The 24,377-nt window shown below is 35.6% G+C and overlaps 2 protein-coding genes across 4 annotated transcripts in view; both read right to left on the bottom strand.

Moving 5' to 3' along the window:
• Positions 1-9,218, bottom strand: part of LOC134652357 (uncharacterized) — a 53,800-nt gene extending 44,582 nt beyond the window's left edge. Inside the window, exons 1-9 of the mRNA XM_063507529.1 lie at positions 8,901-9,218; positions 8,393-8,522; positions 7,469-7,764; positions 6,778-7,169; positions 5,342-5,494; positions 4,373-4,508; positions 3,619-3,735; positions 3,128-3,295; positions 2,250-2,437 (exon numbers count right to left, since the gene is read on the bottom strand). Coding sequence (XP_063363599.1) covers positions 2,250-2,437; positions 3,128-3,295; positions 3,619-3,735; positions 4,373-4,508; positions 5,342-5,494; positions 6,778-7,169; positions 7,469-7,764; positions 8,393-8,522; positions 8,901-8,994 — 1,674 coding nt within the window. The 5' untranslated portion in view covers positions 8,995-9,218. The remainder of the gene's footprint in view (positions 1-2,249; positions 2,438-3,127; positions 3,296-3,618; positions 3,736-4,372; positions 4,509-5,341; positions 5,495-6,777; positions 7,170-7,468; positions 7,765-8,392; positions 8,523-8,900) is intronic.
• Positions 9,219-11,904: 2,686 nt separating this feature from the next.
• Positions 11,905-23,849, bottom strand: LOC134652520 (serine/threonine-protein kinase SBK1). Of its 3 annotated transcripts, none has more exons than XM_063507716.1 (9): positions 23,488-23,849; positions 15,681-15,777; positions 15,063-15,324; positions 14,175-14,457; positions 13,765-13,872; positions 13,376-13,569; positions 13,043-13,227; positions 12,697-12,935; positions 11,905-12,298 (listed from the first exon to the last, which is right to left on the bottom strand). In XM_063507716.1, the coding sequence occupies exons 2-9, from the start codon at positions 15,747-15,749 to the stop codon at positions 12,292-12,294; spliced, it is 1,347 nt and encodes a 448-aa protein (XP_063363786.1). In that variant the 5' UTR covers positions 15,750-15,777; positions 23,488-23,849; the 3' UTR covers positions 11,905-12,291. The 3 variants fall into 3 exon arrangements, with proteins under 3 accessions (XP_063363786.1, XP_063363785.1, XP_063363787.1); XM_063507715.1 differs by having other exon boundaries at positions 12,624-12,935; XM_063507717.1 differs by lacking the exons at positions 15,063-15,324; positions 23,488-23,849 and having other exon boundaries at positions 12,624-12,935; positions 15,681-15,760.
• Between the last annotated feature and the right edge of the window lie 528 nt (positions 23,850-24,377).

Here is a 24,377-nt window from a genome sequence, read left to right on the forward strand (position 1 = left end):
CCATATACAGCGGCGTGAGACCCGCCGCCACACACGCGTGGTAGAGCCGCGGCGGGTTCAGCAGTGCGGTGGGACCCGTGTCGTCGATGGACGCGATGATCTGCCGCTGTATACCGGCTGTGTTGAGACAGATCTGTTTATATTCTCACCGCACTGGGGTTGGTCGACACGCCGTCCATATACAGCGGCGTGAGACCCGCCGCCACACACGCGTGGTAGAGCCGCGGCGGGTTCAGCAGTGCGGTGGGACCCGTGTCGTCGATGGACGCGATGATCTGCCGCTGTATACCGGCTGTGTTGAGACAGATCTGTTTATATTCTCACCGCACTGGGGTTGGTCGACACGCCGTCCATATACAGCGGCGTGAGACCCGCCGCCACACACGCGTGGTAGAGCCGCGGCGGGTTCAGCAGTGCGGTGGGACCCGTGTCGTCGATGGACGCGATGATCTGCCGCTGTATACCGGCTGTGTTGAGACAGATCTGTTTATATTCTCACCGCACTGGGGTTGGTCGACACGCCGTCCATATACAGCGGCGTGAGACCCGCCGCCACACACGCGTGGTAGAGCCGCGGCGGGTTCAGCAGTGCGGTGGGACCCGTGTCGTCGATGGACGCGATGATCTGCCGCTGTATACCGGCTGTGTTGAGACAGATCTGTTTATATTCTCACCGCACTGGGGTTGGTCGACACGCCGTCCATATACAGCGGCGTGAGACCCGCCGCCACACACGCGTGGTAGAGCCGCGGCGGGTTCAGCAGTGCGGTGGGACCCGTGTCGTCGATGGACGCGATGATCTGCCGCTGTATACCGGCTGTGTTGAGACAGATCTGTTTATATTCTCACCGCACTGGGGTTGGTCGACACGCCGTCCATATACAGCGGCGTGAGACCCGCCGCCACACACGCGTGGTAGAGCCGCGGCGGGTTCAGCAGTGCGGTGGGACCCGTGTCGTCGATGGACGCGATGATCTGCCGCTGTATACCGGCTGTGTTGAGACAGATCTGTTTATATTCTCACCGCACTGGGGTTGGTCGACACGCCGTCCATATACAGCGGCGTGAGACCCGCCGCCACACACGCGTGGTAGAGCCGCGGCGGGTTCAGCAGTGCGGTGGGACCCGTGTCGTCGATGGACGCGATGATCTGCCGCTGTATACCGGCTGTGTTGAGACAGATCTGTTTATATTCTCACCGCACTGGGGTTGGTCGACACGCCGTCCATATACAGCGGCGTGAGACCCGCCGCCACACACGCGTGGTAGAGCCGCGGCGGGTTCAGCAGTGCGGTGGGACCCGTGTCGTCGATGGACGCGATGATCTGCCGCTGTATACCGGCTGTGTTGAGACAGATCTGTTTATATTCTCACCGCACTGGGGTTGGTCGACACGCCGTCCATATACAGCGGCGTGAGACCCGCCGCCACACACGCGTGGTAGAGCCGCGGCGGGTTCAGCAGTGCGGTGGGACCCGTGTCGTCGATGGACGCGATGATCTGCCGCTGTATACCGGCTGTGTTGAGACAGATCTGTTTATATTCTCACCGCACTGGGGTTGGTCGACACGCCGTCCATATACAGCGGCGTGAGACCCGCCGCCACACACGCGTGGTAGAGCCGCGGCGGGTTCAGCAGTGCGGTGGGACCCGTGTCGTCGATGGACGCGATGATCTGCCGCTGTATACCGGCTGTGTTGAGACAGATCTGTTTATATTCTCACCGCACTGGGGTTGGTCGACACGCCGTCCATATACAGCGGCGTGAGACCCGCCGCCACACACGCGTGGTAGAGCCGCGGCGGGTTCAGCAGTGCGGTGGGACCCGTGTCGTCGATGGACGCGATGATCTGCCGCTGTATACCGGCTGTGTTGAGACAGATCTGTTTATATTCTCACCGCACTGGGGTTGGTCGACACGCCGTCCATATACAGCGGCGTGAGACCCGCCGCCACACACGCGTGGTAGAGCCGCGGCGGGTTCAGCAGTGCGGTGGGACCCGTGTCGTCGATGGACGCGATGATCTGCCGCTGTATACCGGCTGTGTTGAGACAGATCTGTTTATATTCTCACCGCACTGGGGTTGGTCGACACGCCGTCCATATACAGCGGCGTGAGACCCGCCGCCACACACGCGTGGTAGAGCCGCGGCGGGTTCAGCAGTGCGGTGGGACCCGTGTCGTCGATGGACGCGATGATCTGCCGCTGTATACCGGCTGTGTTGAGACAGATCTGTTTATATTCTCACCGCACTGGGGTTGGTCGACACGCCGTCCATATACAGCGGCGTGAGACCCGCCGCCACACACGCGTGGTAGAGCCGCGGCGGGTTCAGCAGTGCGGTGGGACCCGTGTCGTCGATGGACGCGATGATCTGTCGCTGTATACCGGCCGTGTTTAGTACACAGGCGTCGGAGGTGTTGAGGCAGATGCAATCTGAAAGTAAAGGTTTTAATTAAATTCGTTTAAGATTGTTGTAATAAGCAGAGGACAGAGACGAAATTGTAAAAAACGGCCGCCATTTTGAACTTCTTCATTTGTGCTCTAATTGTGATGAACATTTATATATGCGGATTCGAAAAGCTGCTTAGTAGGAATCCAGAGTGAAATTTGAAATAAGGGTTCCTAGTTGATTACGGGACCCTAAAAACGACCGCCATCTTGAATTTCTTCAAGATGGCGGTCGGTCGGTTTGGGCCGGTGCTCTAATCATGATAAAAATTATTATCTGAGGATCCGAATGGTACCATAATAATATGAATTCGTAGACAAAATTGTAAAAAAATAGCTGCCATCTTGAATGTTTTCATTTTGGTCCCGATCATAATAAAAATTGATGTATGAAAATCTGAAAGGCCCTTTAACATAAATCCTTAGCTGAAATTTTAAAAAACGGCAGCCATCTTTAATTTCTACATTTTTTATTCAATCGCGTCGAAAATTAAATAGATGTATATGAATTTACTTTATTATACTTAGTTTTTACGAACCGCGAGTTCTCAATTCGGGGCGAACTATAAGTTTATTAAAACAAAGAAAAAAATACAAATGGCGGACTTGATGCCAAAAGGTATTCTGCACCAGAAACTATCGGGTCAAACAGAGACGTAAGGATAACATTCTTACTGTAATGTATAGAGTTGGGGTAGAAGTGTTCCTCGAGGCGTGTGGCGTGCGAGTACGGCGTGACGGAGCCGGGTTGCAGGCGGACGTCGAGGGTTCGAGTCCCGGCCGCGGTCAGCTGCCCGCACCACGATGCGCTCATGAACGCGTTGCTTTGTAGCCCGTATGTTGCTAGAAGGGCAATCAAAAATATTATTAGCATTTCAAACTTTCAAAAATCTTTAACTCCCATTTTTAAACGACGGCTTTTGTGGGGCCGTTTTTCCGCTGATTGTGAATCCAGTGAAGTATAATAAAGTGTCATTCTATGGAACTTGCTAACTATGTAAACAAAAGTCACTAGTAAATTCACATTCAGTCAGAGACAATTTCAATATGGCGGTTTGTTTACATAGTAGTTGTTTACAAAGAATATCTAACATAGTTCAATGACTTTCGCTAAGAAAACCCATCTGGCGCAGCCGGTAGGATCAAATTAATATAATTATACTCACAAGGCATCTGATCCTTGTACCACTGGTCTAGATCGAACAACAGCAAGCCATACTCCGTTGAAGAGTTTACTTTCTCGCCCCAACACTCCCAGACTAGTTGGCAGATGTTCAGCATGCCTAGAAAACAATATACAAATCACTACATAGTATAAAACAAAGTCGCTTCCCTGTCTGTCTGTCTGTATGCTTAGATCTTTAAAACTACACAACGGATTTTGATGCGATTTTTTTAATAGATAGAATGATTCAAGAGGAAGGTTTATGTATAATTTGTTAACCCGTGCGAAGCCGGGGCGGATCGCTAGTAAATAATACAATATCATTTGTATACTCTGTTACTCGTAACCAACCAGTGGGTTATTTGGTTGTTCAATACCTACTCACTTTAGGAAATGTCTAATGTAAACCACTGTATGTAAAAGTTTCTTGCAGGTAGAGTTTCAAGTTTTTTTACATAATTGATTATTGTTAAATAATCAAAAACTTTGTTCAAAGCACAAAACCACTAGACAAGTTGTTTTAACTGCCCATTTTTTACTGATGGGACCTCATTTGAAACAAGGAACACAGTGTAAAATTAAGGCTAATCTAAATTGTTTTTTGAACTTTTTTTACTTTTTGCAATTTTGTCATTTTTACATTTTATATATTTTTTTTTGTATATCACTTTGTATTATATGGGTGCTTGCCTGAAATAAAAGCAATTTATTTATTTATTTTTATTTTAATATTAAAACGATGTAATATAACTTACTGTCTTCGCCGTCTTCCCCTAAGGTGGAGCTGACGGAGTAGGCGCGGCACGACACGCACCGGCCCCCCACAAATTGACCAGCATTCTCCATCACGCCTAACTCCACTTGGAACCTTATCGTAGCCATCATGAACTCCTGGTACACAAACACTAATTACTTATGGTATGAACTGTGAAGGGTTATTTTTGGCGTGAAAAAAAAAAACCGGTCAAGTGCGAGTCGGACTCGCGCACGGAGGGTTCCGCACCATCAACAAAAAATAGAGCAAAACAAGCAAAGAAACGGTCACCCATCCAAGTACTGACCCCGCCCGACGTTGCTTAACTTCGGTCAAAAATCACGTTTGTTGTATGGGAGCCCCACTTAAATCTTTATTTTATTCTGTTTTTAGTATTTGTTGTTATAGCGGCAACAGAAATACATCATCTGTGAAAATTTCAACTGTCTAGCTATCACGGTTCGTGAGATACAGCCTGGTGACAGACGGACGGACGGACAGCAGAGTCTTAGTAATAGGGTCCCGTTTTTACCCTTTGGGTACGGAACCCTAACAAACAAGTATAGAGGGTGTTAAAAACAAAATAATGCGGCCCATAAGAAGATGCGGAGACCTGACCTTCAAAACATTGTTTTAGAGTTTCAACTTTCAACGAGTATACGAAATACCTCCAAGCAAAGCATATTATACAGGTGCCCGGTAATTAGTGGATAACCTTCTAACCACCGACAGAGCACCTTAGGCTGGTCCAGAAAATGCACTTATAGCTAGTAAAAGTTTCGTGGTTTTCGAGATAATCGAACTTTTCTGTCTTTTTTATTGGCTAGCTCCAATTAAAAAAGACAGAAAAGTTCGATTATCTCGAAAACCACGAAACTTTTACTAGCTATAAGTGCATTTTCTGGACCAGCCTAAGGTGCTCTGTCGGTGGTTAGAAGGTTATCCACTAATTACCGGGCACCCTGTATACCTGATAAAGACACTTGGTGTCTGAAAGCATTCTCTTCCCCTGATAGGTGAGGGAATACATCACCGCCAGCGGGAACTCTTCTTCCTCGAACCTCTCCATCACGGAGAACACCGCCCACAGGTAGCAGAAGGCTCTGGGGTCGTCACAGGGCTCCTGAAATATAATTATATTTATACTGGATCAACCAAATCTTGTCAGTAGTAAATTTGAAAATTTGAAAAATCGCGGGTTAGCAACACTATGTTTGAATAATTCCAAAATCGCGTGTCATCTGTGTGTTATCTGTGGAATGTGGATCGTGAATGACAGCCATCATCTTATTGTTTACATTCTGAATCGTTTCTATTTGAAGAGAAATTTCTGCTGTCACCATTAAATAGCAAGATTATGCATGACCTCAAGCAAAGCTAAGGTGCCTACAATGTACAATCATACTCGTTGACGGTAAACATTACTAAAATTTGAGGTTATGATAATTCACTCGAACTGAGAGGCTTTATACATCTCTATGTTAGTTTGATTTGATATTTACGGCTTAGTTGTATTTTATAATTATTGACGTGTTTTTTTTTGCTGTATGTAAATTCCATATTGACGTGTAAAAGTGCCCTTGTGGCCTATTTGCTGAATAAATGTTGATATTTGATATTTGATCTGACGTATGGAAGGCGGAAAAATAAACACGTTTTGTTCGATGTACATTGCTGCTTTTCCTAGCGCAATTTTGCTCTTTGAGTGTCATGACATGGTGTTACCCTACTTTAATTTGCAGTACATTGCTACTGACAAGATTTGCTTGACGCACTATAATTGTACTAACTGTATGCTGATAAAATAAAGACTCTAAAGATCGGTTTTCCTAGGATAGCGGTGCCGTCATATAGCGGCCGTCTCCATACTTAATAATACGGCTAAATATGGATGTCGTAGTATTTGTATGGCGACGGCCGCTATATGACGGCACCGCTATCGGAGGAAACCAAAGCATTAGCACGAAGAATGTCGCAAATTGACTCGCCTGTTCCTATCTTTATCGCACGCGCATTATTATATAGCTGTCTCGCCGATGATGCTGGTCGATGCCACTGTGCGAGCGGGAATATGTACGAAATCTTACTTTGTAAAGCTATACAAGACCAAATGCCATACACAAGTAACTATGTAATTTTATGATGCCTTTAGATTTTAGTTTTATTTGGTCGTAAATGGCGAATTTTTTTAAAACTGTTGTTCTGAGGAAACCCATAAAAATTTGCCAAAGCGACTTTTATAAAATCAGACGATGTTTTAAGAAGGAATATTGTAGAATATGCGAATAAGGCCAGCGAAAGGATCCATTATTTTATGTGTATTTGATATTGGCATAGTACGAGCCCACAAAGTACACATTATTTACATTTTAAAGTGATAGTTTTTTTTTAAATGCTGCAAGTTACCTGATATCCAAAATGCGTGACCGGCAAGCATTCTCGATTGACCTGCGACGCAAACTCCAACTCCAAACTCATCATATTCCAAATCTGGAACGCCCCAAAATTATACCCAACCGCCAAACTGCCCAACTGCGGAACATACTGAAGAGACGATACTCTTATATGATCCTGTTTTGCTTTCATACGTATTGAACCATCTGGGTTTCTAAACAGATACTGGCCATCTACAAGTGAGTTTTCGTTAAGGATTATAGCGAGATGGTCGTCGTTTTCCAAGGCCTGGTCTCTGTGTTGGTCTATTTGGGGGATAGCGTTGAGAGACAGGAACGCTAGGTTGGCTGGGTTGGACTCCATTCGGACTAGGTGCTCGTAGCCTTGCGATATGTCTTTTAATGCTGGAAAAGGTGTTAGGTTAGGTTTTTAAACAGTATTGTGTAAAAAAGGTGTTTTTACACTGTACTATAGACTTTTTAGCGTCACGACAAAGTAGTGAGTGGTAACGCATATCATGGACGGCAACTTGATATTTTGATATTAGATAGCAAGATTTTATCTCCAAAATATGTCCAATAGTTTTTAAAAACAAACTGAAATCAAAACTTGTCAAGACAAATACAGTTGTGTTTAATCAAAATAAAGATTCCTGGATAGATATAAAAATTTTCTGTTTTGGAATCAACACCAAATAGCTTACCTTGTATAAGACTGGCTCTATTCAGATCAAAAGCAAATATCTCTCCTCTCTTCGAGCCAGCCATAATAACCCCATCGAAGCATGCCAACGGCCCATCCGGTACCTCGTCGCACACAGCTATCTCCGTGATCACCACATCCGTCTGGATACACCGGAGGATCTGTGAGCCGTTGACGTGGAGTACACAGATGAGTCCTGTGAGATCCTCGCATTCTAGGCAGATGATCAGCTGCTTGGAGTTTTCGGTTAGCGGTGTGGGTAGTTCTATTACGCTGGTGATGGTGCAGTTGGTGTTGCTGAAATTGGCATTGAGTAAAAAAAATAAGTATTTTTTTTTTAATATTATAAATGGGCTTACTCATGGCCACAAACTAGCCGAGGCGAAGACGTGGCCTACGATGGAGCGAGCCTGCCCAGAAGGTGCCTGTTCACCCTTGATTTGAAGGTTGCCGGGTTATATGAGCTCGGAAATATAGACGCCGGCAAGGAATTCCATTGCATTCCTTGGCAGTGCACATAAGAAAAGAGGTAGCAAAGGCTTCGTGCGAATTGGTGTAATAAATATTGTATTTTATTGTTGTGCAAATAGGAATCCCATAGGTTAACAATTCATCATTTACCCTGCATTTGTATGCGTTCCATGCATGTGTTGTTGTTCTTGAAGATTGTATAGGTTTCATACTTTAAGAGACAAATTGATAAAAAGCAATAACATAAGAATCCAAAATTTAAAATGGTGCAGTCAGCTGCATATCTTATGGTATTTTTTTCTTATGGTGTGATCTACATTTATATGGTGAATTAAAGTTACACTGCTGTTAATCTTTGAAGTTAGTATTTTTAAAGTGACAGTGCTGTTAATCTTTGAAGTTAGTATTTTTAAAGCAGTCCTGCTTTATTTGGAAGTATAAACTTCATTCTCACCTGTAAGGGACTCCAAAGGTCCTAGCGGCTACCTTCAGCCCGGATCTAAGGTCAACCACACAGAACTTGGCGCCCAGAGCCAGCCAACCATGCTTGGTATCGCTTAGAATACCACCCAGAGGGACATTTTCTGAAAAGACGGGTCAAAAACATGATAAAATGCTTCTTTATTATAAGTGACCTATAGGAAATATCATGCTTAAGATACTATTTAACATAAATTTAAACGATTATTGATACAAAACGACTTATATTATTAGTTATTTAAATCAAGCCTTAAGGGGTAATATTATTAACTTCAGATTTTCAGAATAGGTGTTGAACTGGTGTTGAATAATAAAAATGACTGATGAATCCTTGTTATTTGACCAAGAGAGTAATATACAAACAGTGATCACATCAATTTAGTGTCTAGGAAGGAAGCTGCGACCTCCGTGGGATCATAAAAACCCAGTCTTTTTTTCGTTGTCACTACCTACTAATTTTGTAGATTCGGTCATCAACTTACCTGCATTTTCCGATGGCTGCAAATAACTGAACACGGCAGATGAAAGGTTTGTAGTCTTTATGATCGAAAAAACACTGTCTTGTAACTTCTGCATATTAAACTTTACAGATTTTAAAATTTATAACGGAAAACAAATTCAGATTTGAGGTTATAATGCATTATACTTTCGCCGCTTATGTTAAGAACGGCGAGTATTTTATTTTGGAAAACGTTACCCTATAGATTTTAATTACCACTTAAATTATTTACAACTAAATAAAAAATCTGACGGTGCGTAATTTTCCATTTGAATTTTATGATATACTCTGCGCGCGCGGTATCACAAATATCACAATAAGCAAGCAAAGCAAACGTCAAATTTTGACAGAGGAACTAAAGCCGGTGATATGTAGTGATGTGCCTTGCAACTTTAATGAAACTTAAATAACGACCGTTATTCAGTCTCGTTGCATGTTCTTTGCGTATAGTAATAAAAAAACGAATTCAGGATTAATATATGCTATAAATAATTACGAAAACACATTATATATTTTTTAGCTCATTCGCATTAGTAAATTTGAAAAGCAAATACAAGAGACTAAAATGTATCTTTCTAGCATGTGAGCTGTGAGTGACGAAGGATGGATACCAATAAATACTGTAAGTATAGTCTGGCAAGAGTCACATAGGCAGAATCATACTTTATTTTTCTTATGCTAGTATTATAATCCCAAAAGAGGAATGAGTACCGGGTGGTCGAGTGGTCAGATCGTTAGTCACGTAAGCTAAAAATGCGGATTTGATTTCCGCCTCACCCACCGCTGGTTTTTGTCACATATATAGTGTGTCAAAGGACTGTCTTATTTCAAACATAGACAGAGAGAGTCATATTATCTTTGTCTTACACTAGTACTATCACCCAAAAGAAAAGGATAAGTATAGTTTTTTTTGTTCCTATTTACTGACAGATTGGTGACCATCTATAGTATGAGTACTTAAAAAAAAACATATCAAAAAATATTTCACAAAATAATTTGATATGTTCCCTAGTTGTACCTATATATATCACCTCTTGGAAATAAAAGTATATATATATATATTTTTTTTCTTATTTAGCCTTAACTACTTTATACTTACTTTACTTAATTGCTGTTTTAATTTATTTCGTAAAAACGCACCTCTTCTTTATTTAATATATTTCATATTTTCATATTTCATATTTCTTTATTTCGTATATGCACGGATACATTACGCGTCAAAACATTGTAGGTACAGATAAGATTAAATTAACACTAATTCTTAATTACATTGTCCGTTATTGATAACATAAAGAGCAAAGTTTACTTTAAAACAAATTATACAATGTCAGGTTAACTAGAATAAGAAATAGCCATAAATTTAAAAATTAAACTAAAGTAAATTCAAATTAAATTAAATGTCACAGAATTCTCGAATGTCATAAAAAGCATTATTAAATAGCCATTTCTTTAGCCATATTATAAATCAGCACCATATGTAATCTGTAGATAACTATAAATTGTATTTTTTTTCTTTTTGTTGATTTAGTTACCGATGGTTACAAGGCTATAACCGCGAAAATCGAAGTTCGCAAATTGTGGGCGTCTTTCTCTGTTACTCTAATTACGCCTTCATTGGAGTAAAAGAGAAAGATCCCTTACTTGCGGATTTCGGTTTTCACGGTAGCCCCTCAGTACTGATTATTGCATCGGATGGTCTCATCGGAAGAACAGCGTTGGGAGTCGTCAGCAATATGGTGGGGTTCTCACCTTCGTGCCACTTCGTGGCACTTTCTCCTTCCTATGTTTTTCAGGGACAGGTTTCCGAAACTCGACGACTGGCGCCTATTTCGCGTGATAGGGGTAGGCTAGTAGACCGTTAGGTGTATATTTGGAATGGGCAAGTTATTTTAATTAAAATAAGCCAAAGTAAATTATTTTTTTATTTTGAAAATTTACAAAATTTAAATAAATATACTCTTGTACACAAGTAACGTAAAATGTCTTTATTTTAACCTACATAATATTATCGCTGTAAATTAAATATATGGTATTATTTAAAACCTGCACATTGTACATAATTCAATGACATTCCTTATGCATTATTCATAAATCGTCAAAAAAGTTGGTCATGTCATCTTAGGTCTTTCAATAATATAGCTCTTTTAAATTATAGGTACTTACAACGATAATACATTACTTACGTCATTAGAATCCGTAGAAAAACTGATACCTTTATATTTTTTAATGACAACAGACGTCAAGTAAAATATATCAATCACAGCCAGCATACTGATAACGTTTTTAAATCTATAGGTTGCTTTTTATTAACAAGAAATTTTTACGTTATTTTAACACATTTCAACGAATGCGTTACTCGTAAAGAGTACATTACTTGAAACTTTTGCATTATACGAACTTTAGGTACCTCATTTTGTGTTATATTGAATAGAGTTGTGCCAAAATGTCAGTTATAAATATATCAAAAAGAAGTTATAAATGTCTCAAGTGTTCTACTTCTAGCAGATGTCTCAAACTATAAGACAATTTAAATACTGAAACTACTTTTGAATCACATTTTGAGAAAAAAGTAAACCCTTTTATCATCAATATAAGTACAGTTGTTTAAAACATGCTGATACATTGTACAAAAATATTAAAGTATCAATTAGCAGCTTTTATCCGACAGAGGTCGACAAACCGCGGCTTGCGACCCGCATACGGCTATTTGGAGGTACTGTTATGGCTCTTTCAACTTATTCAAAACATATCGGAGTTTTTAGACTATTAAATTTGTGTCTTTGTGGTTCCAAAACTGGAAAAATTATATTTATTTGTGTAAATAGGCGCTTTTCGGGTAAAGCACTTAACAGGGGTAATCTTAGCGTACAGCATATTACTGTGAGTGACTTATTTCATTAATCACTCACAGTAATATACTCTACGCTAAGTTAGCTACGCTTTATTTCATTGATCATAATAGTGACTTTTAATTTGTCTTGTATTTATATAATCAGGGTTACCGTGTAAACCTGTGTTAAACAATATACTTGCTGTATTTATATTATGCAATTCATAACAAGTCCACTTTGAGCAATTATATCTTTTTACTGCGATTAACATTAGTCACTGAAACATTAACTACATTTCGGTTAGATTCACTACCATGTGGACTAATTTTAATTTGACCCTGAACAATGTTCATCATTGAAGTATAGGGACTATCGGGTACTAATGCTTGAGTTAAGTTCGTGTTGTTGTCCGCCGCAGAACTAGGTTCATTGCGCACGATATCATATGCTGTTTCTTTCATAGACACGTAAGCCTGAGCTTTTGTTTGTTGCTGTCTCGAACCAGGACTGAAGCCGTTTTGTGTTACGACTGGGTTGTTTGGCCTAGAAGCTGTAATAACATTATCATTTTGAGGGGGCACGTTATTAGTTTGAACTAATGAACTGTCGAGGGAGCCGTTGCGTGATATCTGCAAGCTGTTAGATCTTGATGAATTACCTACGGAATGTAGTGTCGATGTGCTACCTTTTGCGCTTTCAATTTCTTTCGAATATATCTCTTCAGTTTTTTGTATTCTTTGAGCATGAGTGGTCATTGGTGATCGATTTGGTGTAGATGAACCGCTTAATGATCTACTAGGTGAATTGTTATATGACTTTTCTACCCTTGTGATATGTTTATTTTCTACTCTATAAGTGGCAGAACTCGTAATTACTTTTCCTTCCATTGAACCATATGCGCTGTCTTTTGTGGAGCTATGAGATGAACCTTCTTCTTTGACCCCGTACCTTCGAACGACATTTGCTGGAGCTACAGGTTCAATGTTTTGCACATCATAAGAAAGAGGGTTTTTCTCAGGTGGAGGTTTATTTCCTTCAATTACTTCACCAGTTCTTGGATTTATATGTTTTTCAGTGTCGTAACGCAATGTGACTCTGTGACTTTCATCAATTGGATGTCCTCGAGAGGTATCTTGAAGTTCTTCGTCAGTTTCTTCATCAAAAATCAGCTCGGGGTTTTCTTCATCCTTAAAAAATAGAAGTTTGTATAAACAAGAATTTACAAGAATAATAATTATATATTGAAAAATACTACACCAGTGACTACAATTATGTTTAATACTGTTTTACGTACATCTTCATCGCCTTCTTCAATAACACTATTCTGAATCCAATCGCGTATCCTTTGTTTTTTGGCTTGACGATCAACCGTCGTCTCAATACCATTGTCTCGGAAATGTTTCAAAAGGATATTCTTTTCATTGACATCGCTGTGGAAACTATACATTGACGGGCAGAGTTCATCTATGTCACTTCCCGCTGAAAATAATACAAAATTTCCAAAACAACTTTCGTTTCCAATAAATAGGTATTTTAGTACAATTTCTTAAATAAACGAAAAAATACCCAAGCGAGAATTTAATATATGTATATAAAACGGATATCTTTATAATAATATTGATCATACCAACTCTATCCGTGTAACCTTTAGCCATCCATCGGTCGTCATAATACCTAGACAGTTCTTGGAAATTAGTCGCTCTCCTTTCTTCTCTGGGCTCTACAAACTTCTTGAACATTTTTTGAGCCCTTGATGATACCATTTTCCATAGCTTTGGTTGTTTCTTCAAGGGGTTAGAACTATTATACCAATTATAAAAGCTAAAACATAAATACGGTTAAAAGAAATTCTAAATAAAAAAAATTGACAGTTAAATTATAATTTTTAAGTTAACAGCTAACAATATTGAATTTATGGAATGGACAGAAAAACTATTAGAAGACATTTGTTTAAGAAACAATGTACGATATATTATAACCAAACTGACACTAAGCAGTTAAGCAGGAACTATTTACCTTGTATACCGTGGGTCGTCGAAAGCCGCCTTTTGCCACGGCAAGCAGCCTGTGAGGCATATAAAAATAACAATTCCGAATTGCCAAACGTCGTGTGTTATTAACGCTCTAAAAACAGAAATACGTACAATGTGGGTGAATAATGGCAAATACATTCTTAGCAATTTTACGATAAACATAGTGTTGCAAGGAAGTTTTCACATGCGTTCCTCGATCTATTGTTAATAAACTTCGAAATGATATCAACTTCATTTTAGAAAATCAGTAAATTATACATACTTGTATAATTTATGTTGTATAAAATTCCATGAAATTAATTGTTGCTTGTAGTTATTGTATATCTAATTCTATTAAATTCAAATGTATAATAAAAGCTTTTATTGAAATTGAAAGCATATAACAATATTTACTTGTAACTGGCGTCCATGGGTAATTTTAATACTTCAGGAGGCGAATACGGCAGCCATTCGTTCCTTCTTCGGACTGAAGAATTTACTTTTCTGGTCTCTCCAAAATCACAAAGTTTTATTCGTGAAAAATCTGACTTAAATATTAGGACGTTGTCAAGTTTTACATCTCTATGTACCAAATCTCTTTGATGAAGATGTTCCAATGCGGAAGATAATTGTCTCGCTACTCGTTTGGTATGACTTTCTCCAATTCCTGTGTCAAGCATGTTCGATGTGAGGTCACCTAAAATTGAAAAAATTGTATTACGTAGGTAAAGCAGAAATAATGTTCCAATGGCGGACTTAACGCCTAATGGAATTCTCAACCAGCGGGATAAATAGAGAAGAGACATAGACAGATATTTGTTAGATTAGAGTTATCGATTCACGCAAAAACTTTAAAAACAACGTTTAAAATACACAAATAAAAAAACTGGAACATATATAACCATTATACCTACAATAACTTTATATATTTCATACGTATTGGTGCGTTGGTTTATAATGACCTGCATTAGAAATGAGTCAGTTTTAATATTCATTCAGCTTTAGTTTGGCAGTTTTCCAAATGAAGACGTATTAGTGAAGAGTGAATTCAGCTCAATTGGTCTTTAACACGCTTTTACTAAATGACAATATTTTAAACGAATTCTACCAAAAATATATTTATTTAAATAATTTACGATTATTGTTTTAACAAACTTGCTTAAATCGCACATCATATTTGTAGAATTTTATTTATATTTAAAGATAGTTAACATTAAAATAAATTAACGATTTCGAAGAGGTATATGAATTTTTTATATGCATAAATAATTAATTATAACTAATTATTTCACAATATCTTACCCAAAGGAGCATATTCCTGACAGAATACGTAAAATCCGGCAGTCTCAAAAGCAACATCAAATGTAGTTACGATGTTTTTATGTGCACTGAGATGCAACCCATAATGGAACTCTCTGTAGAAGTCTCGTATGGACACATAAGGCTTCGGCAAGGCTTTAAGTACAATTTCTGTATCGGAAGCTCGGTGCTCCACAAGAAGTATTTTGCCGAACCATCCTTCACCGACTATTTGCAGTATGTCAAATTCTTCAACCAGACACACCTGTGGATAAGTTAAAAATATTAATGCTTTAGTTTGACTAATGAGTGCACAGGATGTTAGCCATGGCCTGAAAATAAGAGAATTTATTTATGTTATGTTATGAAACCACATTCCTCAGATCGTAAACTATGATTAATGCTAATAAATAGAAGCGTCACATTTACACTAAAATGCCATCGTCTATTCTGTTATTTTGGCAATTTGTAGACCTTATTGTAAAGAACTAATATAAGGTGCACTTATAGTCAGTTAAGAGACTTACTGTTAGTAAATCTAATAAACAACACGTTCCTCTTAGATTTACGATGTTTGCAGGCTGATTCAAGAATGAAATAAGTTTTAAAAGAAAGACTTACTTTTTCCAATTCGAATTCTCTAATTTTGTGGATAGAGCCTGTTAAGGCTCGTCTTGTGCCGTTATTCATGTCCAGTTAAAGGAACATTCTGTTTACGCTGTAACAAAAACATATATGGCTTAAGTACCTTATTTATACACATAAGTTTTGTTTTAAAATATATCAATTGATTAGTAAGCATCGAAATTAAAAATATTGTCTCATAATATCTATTTATTATTCGGTGTAACACATAATTATTACTAGGTGCGTTTAGTACAATTTTTTGCTAAATTGTCCATTATAAGAACACGGAAACCACATACGTGTAACTTCACAATAGTCATTATTTCAGAGAAATCAGCGATGAGTGTTTTGGATGAGAGCCAACTCTTGATGTCCAGACTTCTGATCCAGACAGATGTCCTGACGTCACTTGTGACGTCACCATATATATTCGTAGTTGGTATACAGTAGAATAGGTACTCAGGGTACTTTGTCAATCTAAATATACTTGTAATATGCCGTGCCCTGTTGCATCTCTTTCTTTAATACTGCAAACGAAAGCGACGCAGTATTTTTGCAAATACTACAGCAAAATGTGTTATGAGCAAGACTCTTGCTTGTTTTGCTACAGATATAATAGTATGCTTGTGGGAGAAGACCGATACTGATACCAATAACCAGTGGCTGTAGTTATAATCCGTCTGGGCTAATAGAGGCTCTTTAAATTAATACAAAAAAGAAGTCATGAAATCGTGTTCATGACTTTATAGTTTAAAAAAAATAATTAAAAAAATTAAAATTATTTATTTGGTAGCATACAATTTTTCATAATTGGGCTGGTACCTCTTTTTAAGTATTGTAAATACTTGTATTAAGAAGAGAATACCGCTCTTCCACTGTTGGTAACTTACAGTTAGTTTTTTATTTTATTTTATTATGCTATTAACATTAGATATCAAGCAATTACAATTAGAATTACAAAAACAGTAGGTGTCATGCCAAATATTGATATTAAACTAAAAACTAAAAACTGTATATGCAACAATAGGTACAATTCCAGTTATTTTCTGAAGTTTTAAACCCTTTTTTAAGATTTCGTAAGAATATAATGAGTTTCTCAGTAAACCAAACTACTGTTTTATTCAAGTTAATTTTCTAAATTAGTCTCATTATCTAAAAATAAATCATTTTATTATTTTTACTACGTTACGGGTTCTTATGTATGTATATTAGAGTGGGTATATTTGTGTCGCATCATCATAGAGGCAAATCACAACTACTGAATATTATGTATGAGTTGTAATCGATTCGTCGAACCAGCAGCAGGTAATAAAAAAACATTTTTCTACTCCAGCACTTAAATGTGTCAATTAAATGACTGACAGTGATATCTAAAGCAATGTCATTTGAATGCTTTGTCTATAGGCTCATAAGATGACTGCTAGCAGTCATCTTATGAGTATAATACAACTGCTTTATTTTTTTTTAAGATACAAGTTCCGATCATCTTGATTGAAAGAGGTATGTTTTCATTTACAATAATAACTCTTTTTTTTTAAATAATAACTCAATTTTTTTTAAATAATAACTCTTTTTTTTTAAATAATAACTCTTTTTTTTAAATAATAACTCTTTTTTTTTAATAATAACTCTTTTTTTTTTAATAACTCTTTTTTTTTAATAATATTTTTTTTTTTTTTTTTTTTTTTTTTTTGCTGCAGCTGTCATAGAAAAAGTAATGTATGCAACAGCTCATAATTGGTTCTTAAAATTCTCGGGTCTTTTTTTACAAAACTCGACTACGTCTCGTTTTGTAACTTCGACCCTTGAATTTTAAGAACCCTTATTATATCACTGTTGCATAAACTACTATTGAACTGACATTAAAAAACACAACTTTTATTGAAAAGAAAAATTGCAGTTACTGTCAGGTTATAGTTTGTCAAAGTTTTAGGCAGTTGTTGACATATTTAATATTACCAAATTTTTAAGGAGACAAAATTAATATTATGTTGGCTCAATCAATAGGTCAAACCGATGTGTTTACAATATGTTTGAGTAACGACTTTTAATAAACAAGATATTATTAAATAGTGATTAAATTAAAACAATTTTTAAATTTAATCATTTTGTTTTAATGTATTCGAATTTGTCTTCGCCTAATTTAATTAGTTTTAAGTGTCATGGACCGACATAATTTGATTATTTAACACCTCTTTGATTTTATGTACATGATTTTACAACAAATAAATAAATGAAATGAAACAATAACATTTTACATACTGGCAATTAATAAAACTATTGTGTTATATTTTGGACTTATTTCCTTTAGTTTGAGTCTTATTATTGGATACTAATTCACCAAATAAGATACCTACCCTTAGACGCACTTCATACAATAATAGACCAGGGACCGGAACCGGTTACCTTAACCGGGGTTTTTTATAGGGTTATTTTAGAAGTGGTTATAAAAACCCCTACCATAACGGTAACCGTCTGATAAGGTAACACTTTGATTCGGTAACCGTATCAGATCGAGTTAACCACTGTTACCGGTAACCGAAATAAAAACCCAGTCTATTCTGTTACCTCATAATAAGGTTTTCAACCAGTTCAAACGATTGTAATCTTTACGCAGACTTAAATTCGACTTATTATTGAATAACAGTGGTTGGCATGGGCGGTCTATGAAGCCTCCAGCACAAACAAGTTTTTTTGCCGGTAACTTCGCTTATTGTCAATTCAAACAATATTGTACTTTGAGTCCTTAAGCTAAAATTGAAAACATAAGTGAGCGATTACAGTATTATTTTCGAGCGTCAGCCGCAGCGCGGCCATTCCTTTGTTTATCTTTATACCTGTGTGTTCCTATTGTTTTTGTTAATTTCGGAGCAATTCTAGTTTAGAAATTTTTAGAAAAGGGGTTGCAAGTAAACAACATCATATCCTAGTAATATCTGCTATTATTTAGTTATATTTTATGCTACTTAGATTATTATTTTTATTTTCGGGTTCACACTTGGTACCTGCAGATTAAAGACTGATTTAAAGAAAAATTTTCACCTAACTAGTAATTTTACTGGTACCTAGTTAGGTATAATTTATCTTAAGTGATTTAAAAAAAAATCACTTTGTGATAAAGATACATGCGCTAGCGGATTGTGGTAGATATTTTACCATTGTTAACAAATGACATATGTACTAGTTATTATGAGCTTATTTTATAATAAGCAATTAAAGTCTATTTTTTTATTCGGTAGACCAAAATGACATTTCATAGTATGAAATGAAATGACACATGATGTTCATACTATGTCATTTTAGTCTACCGAATAAAAAATAGACTTTAGTTTAAAATGTTTTCAGATGCGGTGAGTTGTATGAGCTAAGTCGTAATTTACCTTGTACCGCTTAATGCAGCGATCAGAAAATATATATCTATAGCAGTTATAAACTTAATTTAATACTACAAATCTTTCATTAATACCAGGGGGCTCAGCACGGTTCCATTTTTATCGACTATCACTATGCCCGTCACTTTCGCACTTACATACTTGTTAGAACGTGACAGGCATGGTGATAAACGATAAAAATGCGACCGTGCTACTAGGGCAGAATTCATTATACATATTCATTGGGTATCTATATATAACATTGGTAGGTGAAATAGTTTTGATTAAATTAAATAGATACATACATACTTAGTAAGCAGTGTTGGGCATTCAAGAATAAAATCATTATTTAAATAAGAATTCCTAAGAATAAAATCATGTTGATTTTATTCCCGTCAAAATTATTCAAATAATTTTGATCGGAAATAATTCGTATGTGAAAAAATTTAATAAGAATAATCTCATTCTTAATCAAATAAATATAATCATGATTTTATATTCTAAATAATATTCCTGGATTAAACATGTAGTCTGCGTGCCGTATAGGCGTTACGTATAGATAGAAGTAAATTAGACAAGAAACTATTATGTTTCTTGACTAATTTATACCTGATTTTATGCAATAAAATCTTACAAATTTAATTTACTACCGCATAGTCTTGGTATTGGACGATACCCGTATTTATTTTAATGTGATAACTAAATCATCAGGTACAATTCAGCTGCTCTGAACGAATGGTGGATAGCGAAACTCTTCAATGGCTCACTGTGCCTAAATTAATGTAAAAAATAAAAAACCGGCCAAGTGCGAGTCTGACTCGCGCAGGAAGGGTTCCGCACCATTACGCAAAAACCAGCAAATAAATCACGTTTTTTGTATGGGAGCCCCACTTAGATATTTATTATATGCTGTTTTTAGTATTTGTTGTAATAGCAGCAACAGAAATTAATTATTTGTAAAAATTTCAACTGCCTAGCTATCACGGTTCATGAGATACAGCCTGGTGACAGACAGACGGACAGAGGAGAGGAGGAGGAGTAATAGGGTCCCGTTTATACCCTTTGGGTACGGAACCCTAAAAAAGATGTTTTTAAAGGTAGGATAAGGAATGGCTCGATATGGTGTATTCCTATTTCTCCCCGCCGGGCACAGATGGGAATAGGCGCTTCATTCAAATCATTCCCATATGTCCCCGCCTCATGTATCGCGGCGATCACGTTGGGCAGGAACAAATGGGGAAAATACTCATGATTTTTTTCTGTTTTCGAATTATGTTTATAGTTCGTTTTTTTTTAGCATTAGAAAGAACTTGAAAGAAGGTAAGCGATTTTGACATGTCTTTTAATTGAAAAACACTTTTTTAAAACCATAACTATTACTTATGAAAGCAGAAGACTATAAAAGATCGTATTAGATTCATAATTATTACATATTTACCGTAACTTATTTTTAAAATGTACTTTTCAATTAAAAGAGACATCAAGATTGTTTACCTTATTTCTAATGCTAAAAAAAATTAACTATAGTATGTGGTTTCAGTATCCGAGTTACTACCAAGACTTATGGTGTTTTTAAAAGCTCTTCTGATATTTAAAATTTGCATTTATTATTTAGACGGAAATTAAGAGGTATTAATATCGTTTGACACAACGCTTGCCGCACGTGTTTAGCAAATGCTGACAAAGAATTCACCACGCCACGACTTAATCCTATTGTTATTGCCAATGAGTAATAAATGACGGTCTCAAGTGGAAACACGCCTGCAACTTTCTGCAAATCTATTTAATTATAGTGATAAGCGTAGGACTCTTTTCTTACCTGCAGTAATTTACTATCTCATTCACTTTCCGTAGGTGTGAAAGAGATAGCATACGTAAGACCTCAAGGCTGGTAGGAATAATAAACAAAATACATACTTAATACGCAAAGAAATATACATTGAACCATCATAATTATAATTTCGCAGTTTACTTTCTATGTAGCTTCATTATAAAATTATCATCACCGTTTCGAAGGCTTCAAAAAATTCAAATCAATCCGACCATTGAAAAAGGGGTAAAATTCATTTTACTATCTATATACATTGTACTACATATAATATGACGTATAATATGACCAAATAAATGCCATTTAACCTTGTTACCACTAACTCATGTATCTACAATTACATCAATTAGTCATGACACGGCAGAGCACTGATAACAATACTGTAGTGTAGTACAATAATAAGGCTTTATTGTTGTCACTATGACTCTCACCGCATTCTGCTTAATCCTAAATATCCTAATACAATAGAAAATACCACGACCTTTAAACATTCGGTGCACTTGCGTTGTAGCGCGTGCCAGCGGAGCGCAGCGTTTCGATTTAAATACGCATGTTGCTTCGCCTGTGTAGGTATATTTATTATCTTCATGTTATTAGGTACTAGGAAGTGCAAATAATTGACTTCATACATGAAAGATATTTTGCAGATTTTGTTCAATAGTCACCTTCAACAACACGAGAGTAATCTAGAGCAGAGTTGGGCAAAAAATAACTTGAATAAGAATAAGAATAAAAACAGAAATTTCATTCTTATTCCAATCGATTTGAATAAGAATAATTCTTGCACTCGTTATTTTAGAATAAAATGAAAGTGAATAAATCATGACACTTTTATTTTAAATGAAAAAGACAAAACGGAATATTTATTCCAGATGTAGGATTATACTAAATAACGTTTTATTCAATTAGAATGTTATTCTGAATTAATTTAACTTTTGTAATTACATACTACTACTTTTAATTTTGTAAGTTTCTAAAATAATTAAAACAAATAAAATAGATAAAACAAATAAAATAAATGAAATAAATAAAACAAATAAAATAAATTATATTATTTACATCTATTTTATTAGTATTGCATTTTAGTTTTTATATAATATTATAAGTATTAGTTTAATTTTTAAGTAGGTTTATTTTAATTTTAGTTTAGGTTTTAAATTTTTAATTCATAGTTAGTTGTAATGTTTTTTTATTATTACCTTTTAAGTTAAATAAATGAACTTTATCCTAATAAAATAAATAAGATAAATAAAATAAATAAAATAAGTAAAATAAGTAAAATAAGTAAAATAAATAAAATAAATAAAATAAATAAAATAAATAAAATAAATAAAATAAATAAAATAAATAAAATAAATAAAATAAATAAAATAAATAAAATAAATAAAATAAATAAAATAAATAAAATAAATAAAATAAATAAAATAAATAAAATAAATAAAATAAATAAAATAAATAAAATAAATAAAATAAATAAAATAAATAAAATAAATAAAATAAATAAAATAAATAAAATAAATAAAATAAATAAAATAAATAAAATAAATAAAATAAATAAAATAAATAAAATAAATAAAATAAATAAAATAAATAAAATAAATAAAATAAATAAAATAAATAAAATAAATAAAATAAATAAAATAAATAAAATAAATAAAATAAATAAAATAAATAAAATAAATAAAATAAATAAAATAAATAAAATAAATAAAATAAATAAAATAAATAAAATAAATAAAATAAATAAAATAAATAAAATAAATAAAATAAATAAAATAATTAAAATAAATAAAATAAATAAAATACATAAAATACATAATATATATATATATATATATATATATATATATGTATATATATATATATATATATATATATAAATAAATAAACAAAATAAATAAAATAATCAAAATAAATTATAATAAGTAAAATGAACAAAATAAAAAAATAGACAAAATAAGTAAAATAAACAAAAACATTAAAATAAACAAAAACATTAAAATAAGCAAAGTTAAAAAAAAATACAAAAATAACAAAATAAACTATTAGTTCTATTAATAAATTAACTTTTTCTTTTAGTAGGTATTTGACTGACGGCACATCACTAAATACGAATGTAGCAAACCAATAAGCAACCGATAATAAAGGTTACCATAACTGAATAAAAACCGGTTAAAAACCCCTAACAAAAACCCTAACGCGATGGGGTTTTGAGATTAACTCGGTTATAGGTTAAGGTTACCGTTTCAATAAGCTTACCGTTACAATCAGGTAACAGTATGATAGGGTTACCGAATGATACGGTAACCGAATTGATTGGGTTACCGAATGGATAGGATTAAGCGTAAAGAGGGGTTTTCCGGTCCTTGTAATAGACGTTAAGTACTTATATCAGAGTCTTTGATGTGTATAATATGTATTGTGAAGAACCCTACGATTCCCACGAATCAAAACTAATTAGGTTTGAAGTAGGTAACTTAAATCTATAAATCTTATTTTGTATACCACTCAAGATTATGTAACATTAATAATGTAGGTATTTATATATTATTATAGCGATTTCTGTAAAGAATAATCAAACAATATGTATGAAAATTATTACCAGACAATTAAGGGCAGACCTTGCACTTATACGGTTCACAAATACACTTGGACGTTGTCCAAATAAATACACATCAATATCACATTCCAATTGATTTCATCACAATTCAAACATTTATTTCACTACACTGTATTCCAAAAGGAATGGTGATGTGATAAGAGTTCACGCAATGTCGGATGTATTTTTGTGCTAGGGCGGAATGGGGAAACGGGTTAGGCGTCCAGCGCTGGTGTCCCGACTGTCGGCGCGTACGCAGCGACGCCCGGGACGCTATTTTCGTGCTACACACGCAAAAATCAATTTGTAACGGAAATGTTACGATCAACGACCTGATAAGTGAAATTTGTTGCATGCTAATGATCATCTAAGCTCTCACTGTGAATTTTAATTGAAGTGCTGTGGATCTAGACGTAGAAACGGACACTTAGCAGTTGTTAAAATAAATTTACCATAAATAACTAAACATGAAAAGTACTTCTTTTGCGAATAATAGAAAAATCTTTGCTTCGAACTATATTTGTGAAATTTTGTCAAAACCAGGTTAATACAATTAGAAATTAGGACTTTCTGTTCACTTTCCAATTTTATTTTTATTTAATATCTCCTGTAAAGGAAAACATCGCGGCGAAACCTATTTAAGTTTGACGTCCGATATAATTAATACAGTAGTTGAAGTTGGATGTATAATTGTGTACCATTACCATGTTAAATATACTTAGGGAAAAAGAAAAAGCACATTAAATACTTATTTTTATATAAAACATACTTTAAAATAAATTTCACTGTTTTATAAATTTTTTACGGCATTATTATAACCAATTTCCCACTTTTCCCTTATTGGGGCCAGTTCAGTACGTACCGAATTCCCCAACCAGGCCGGACCGGACAAG

This window comes from Cydia amplana, chromosome 11, assembly GCF_948474715.1.
Source record: "Cydia amplana chromosome 11, ilCydAmpl1.1, whole genome shotgun sequence".
In the NCBI taxonomy this organism is placed as follows: Eukaryota; Metazoa; Arthropoda; class Insecta; order Lepidoptera; family Tortricidae; genus Cydia; species Cydia amplana.

Excerpts from the sequence above, each read along its gene's own strand:
- LOC134652520 (XM_063507715.1), bottom strand. The coding sequence starts at position 15,749 with ATGAATAACGGCACAAGACGAGCCTTAACAGGCTCTATCCACAAAATT. Across the intron at positions 13,873-14,174 it reads CCCATGGACGCCAGTTACAA|AGCGTTAATAACACACGACG; the intron begins GTAAATATTGTT and ends TTCTGTTTTTAG. Across the intron at positions 13,228-13,375 it reads AGGTTACACGGATAGAGTTG|CGGGAAGTGACATAGATGAA; the intron begins GTATGATCAATA and ends TATTATTTTCAG.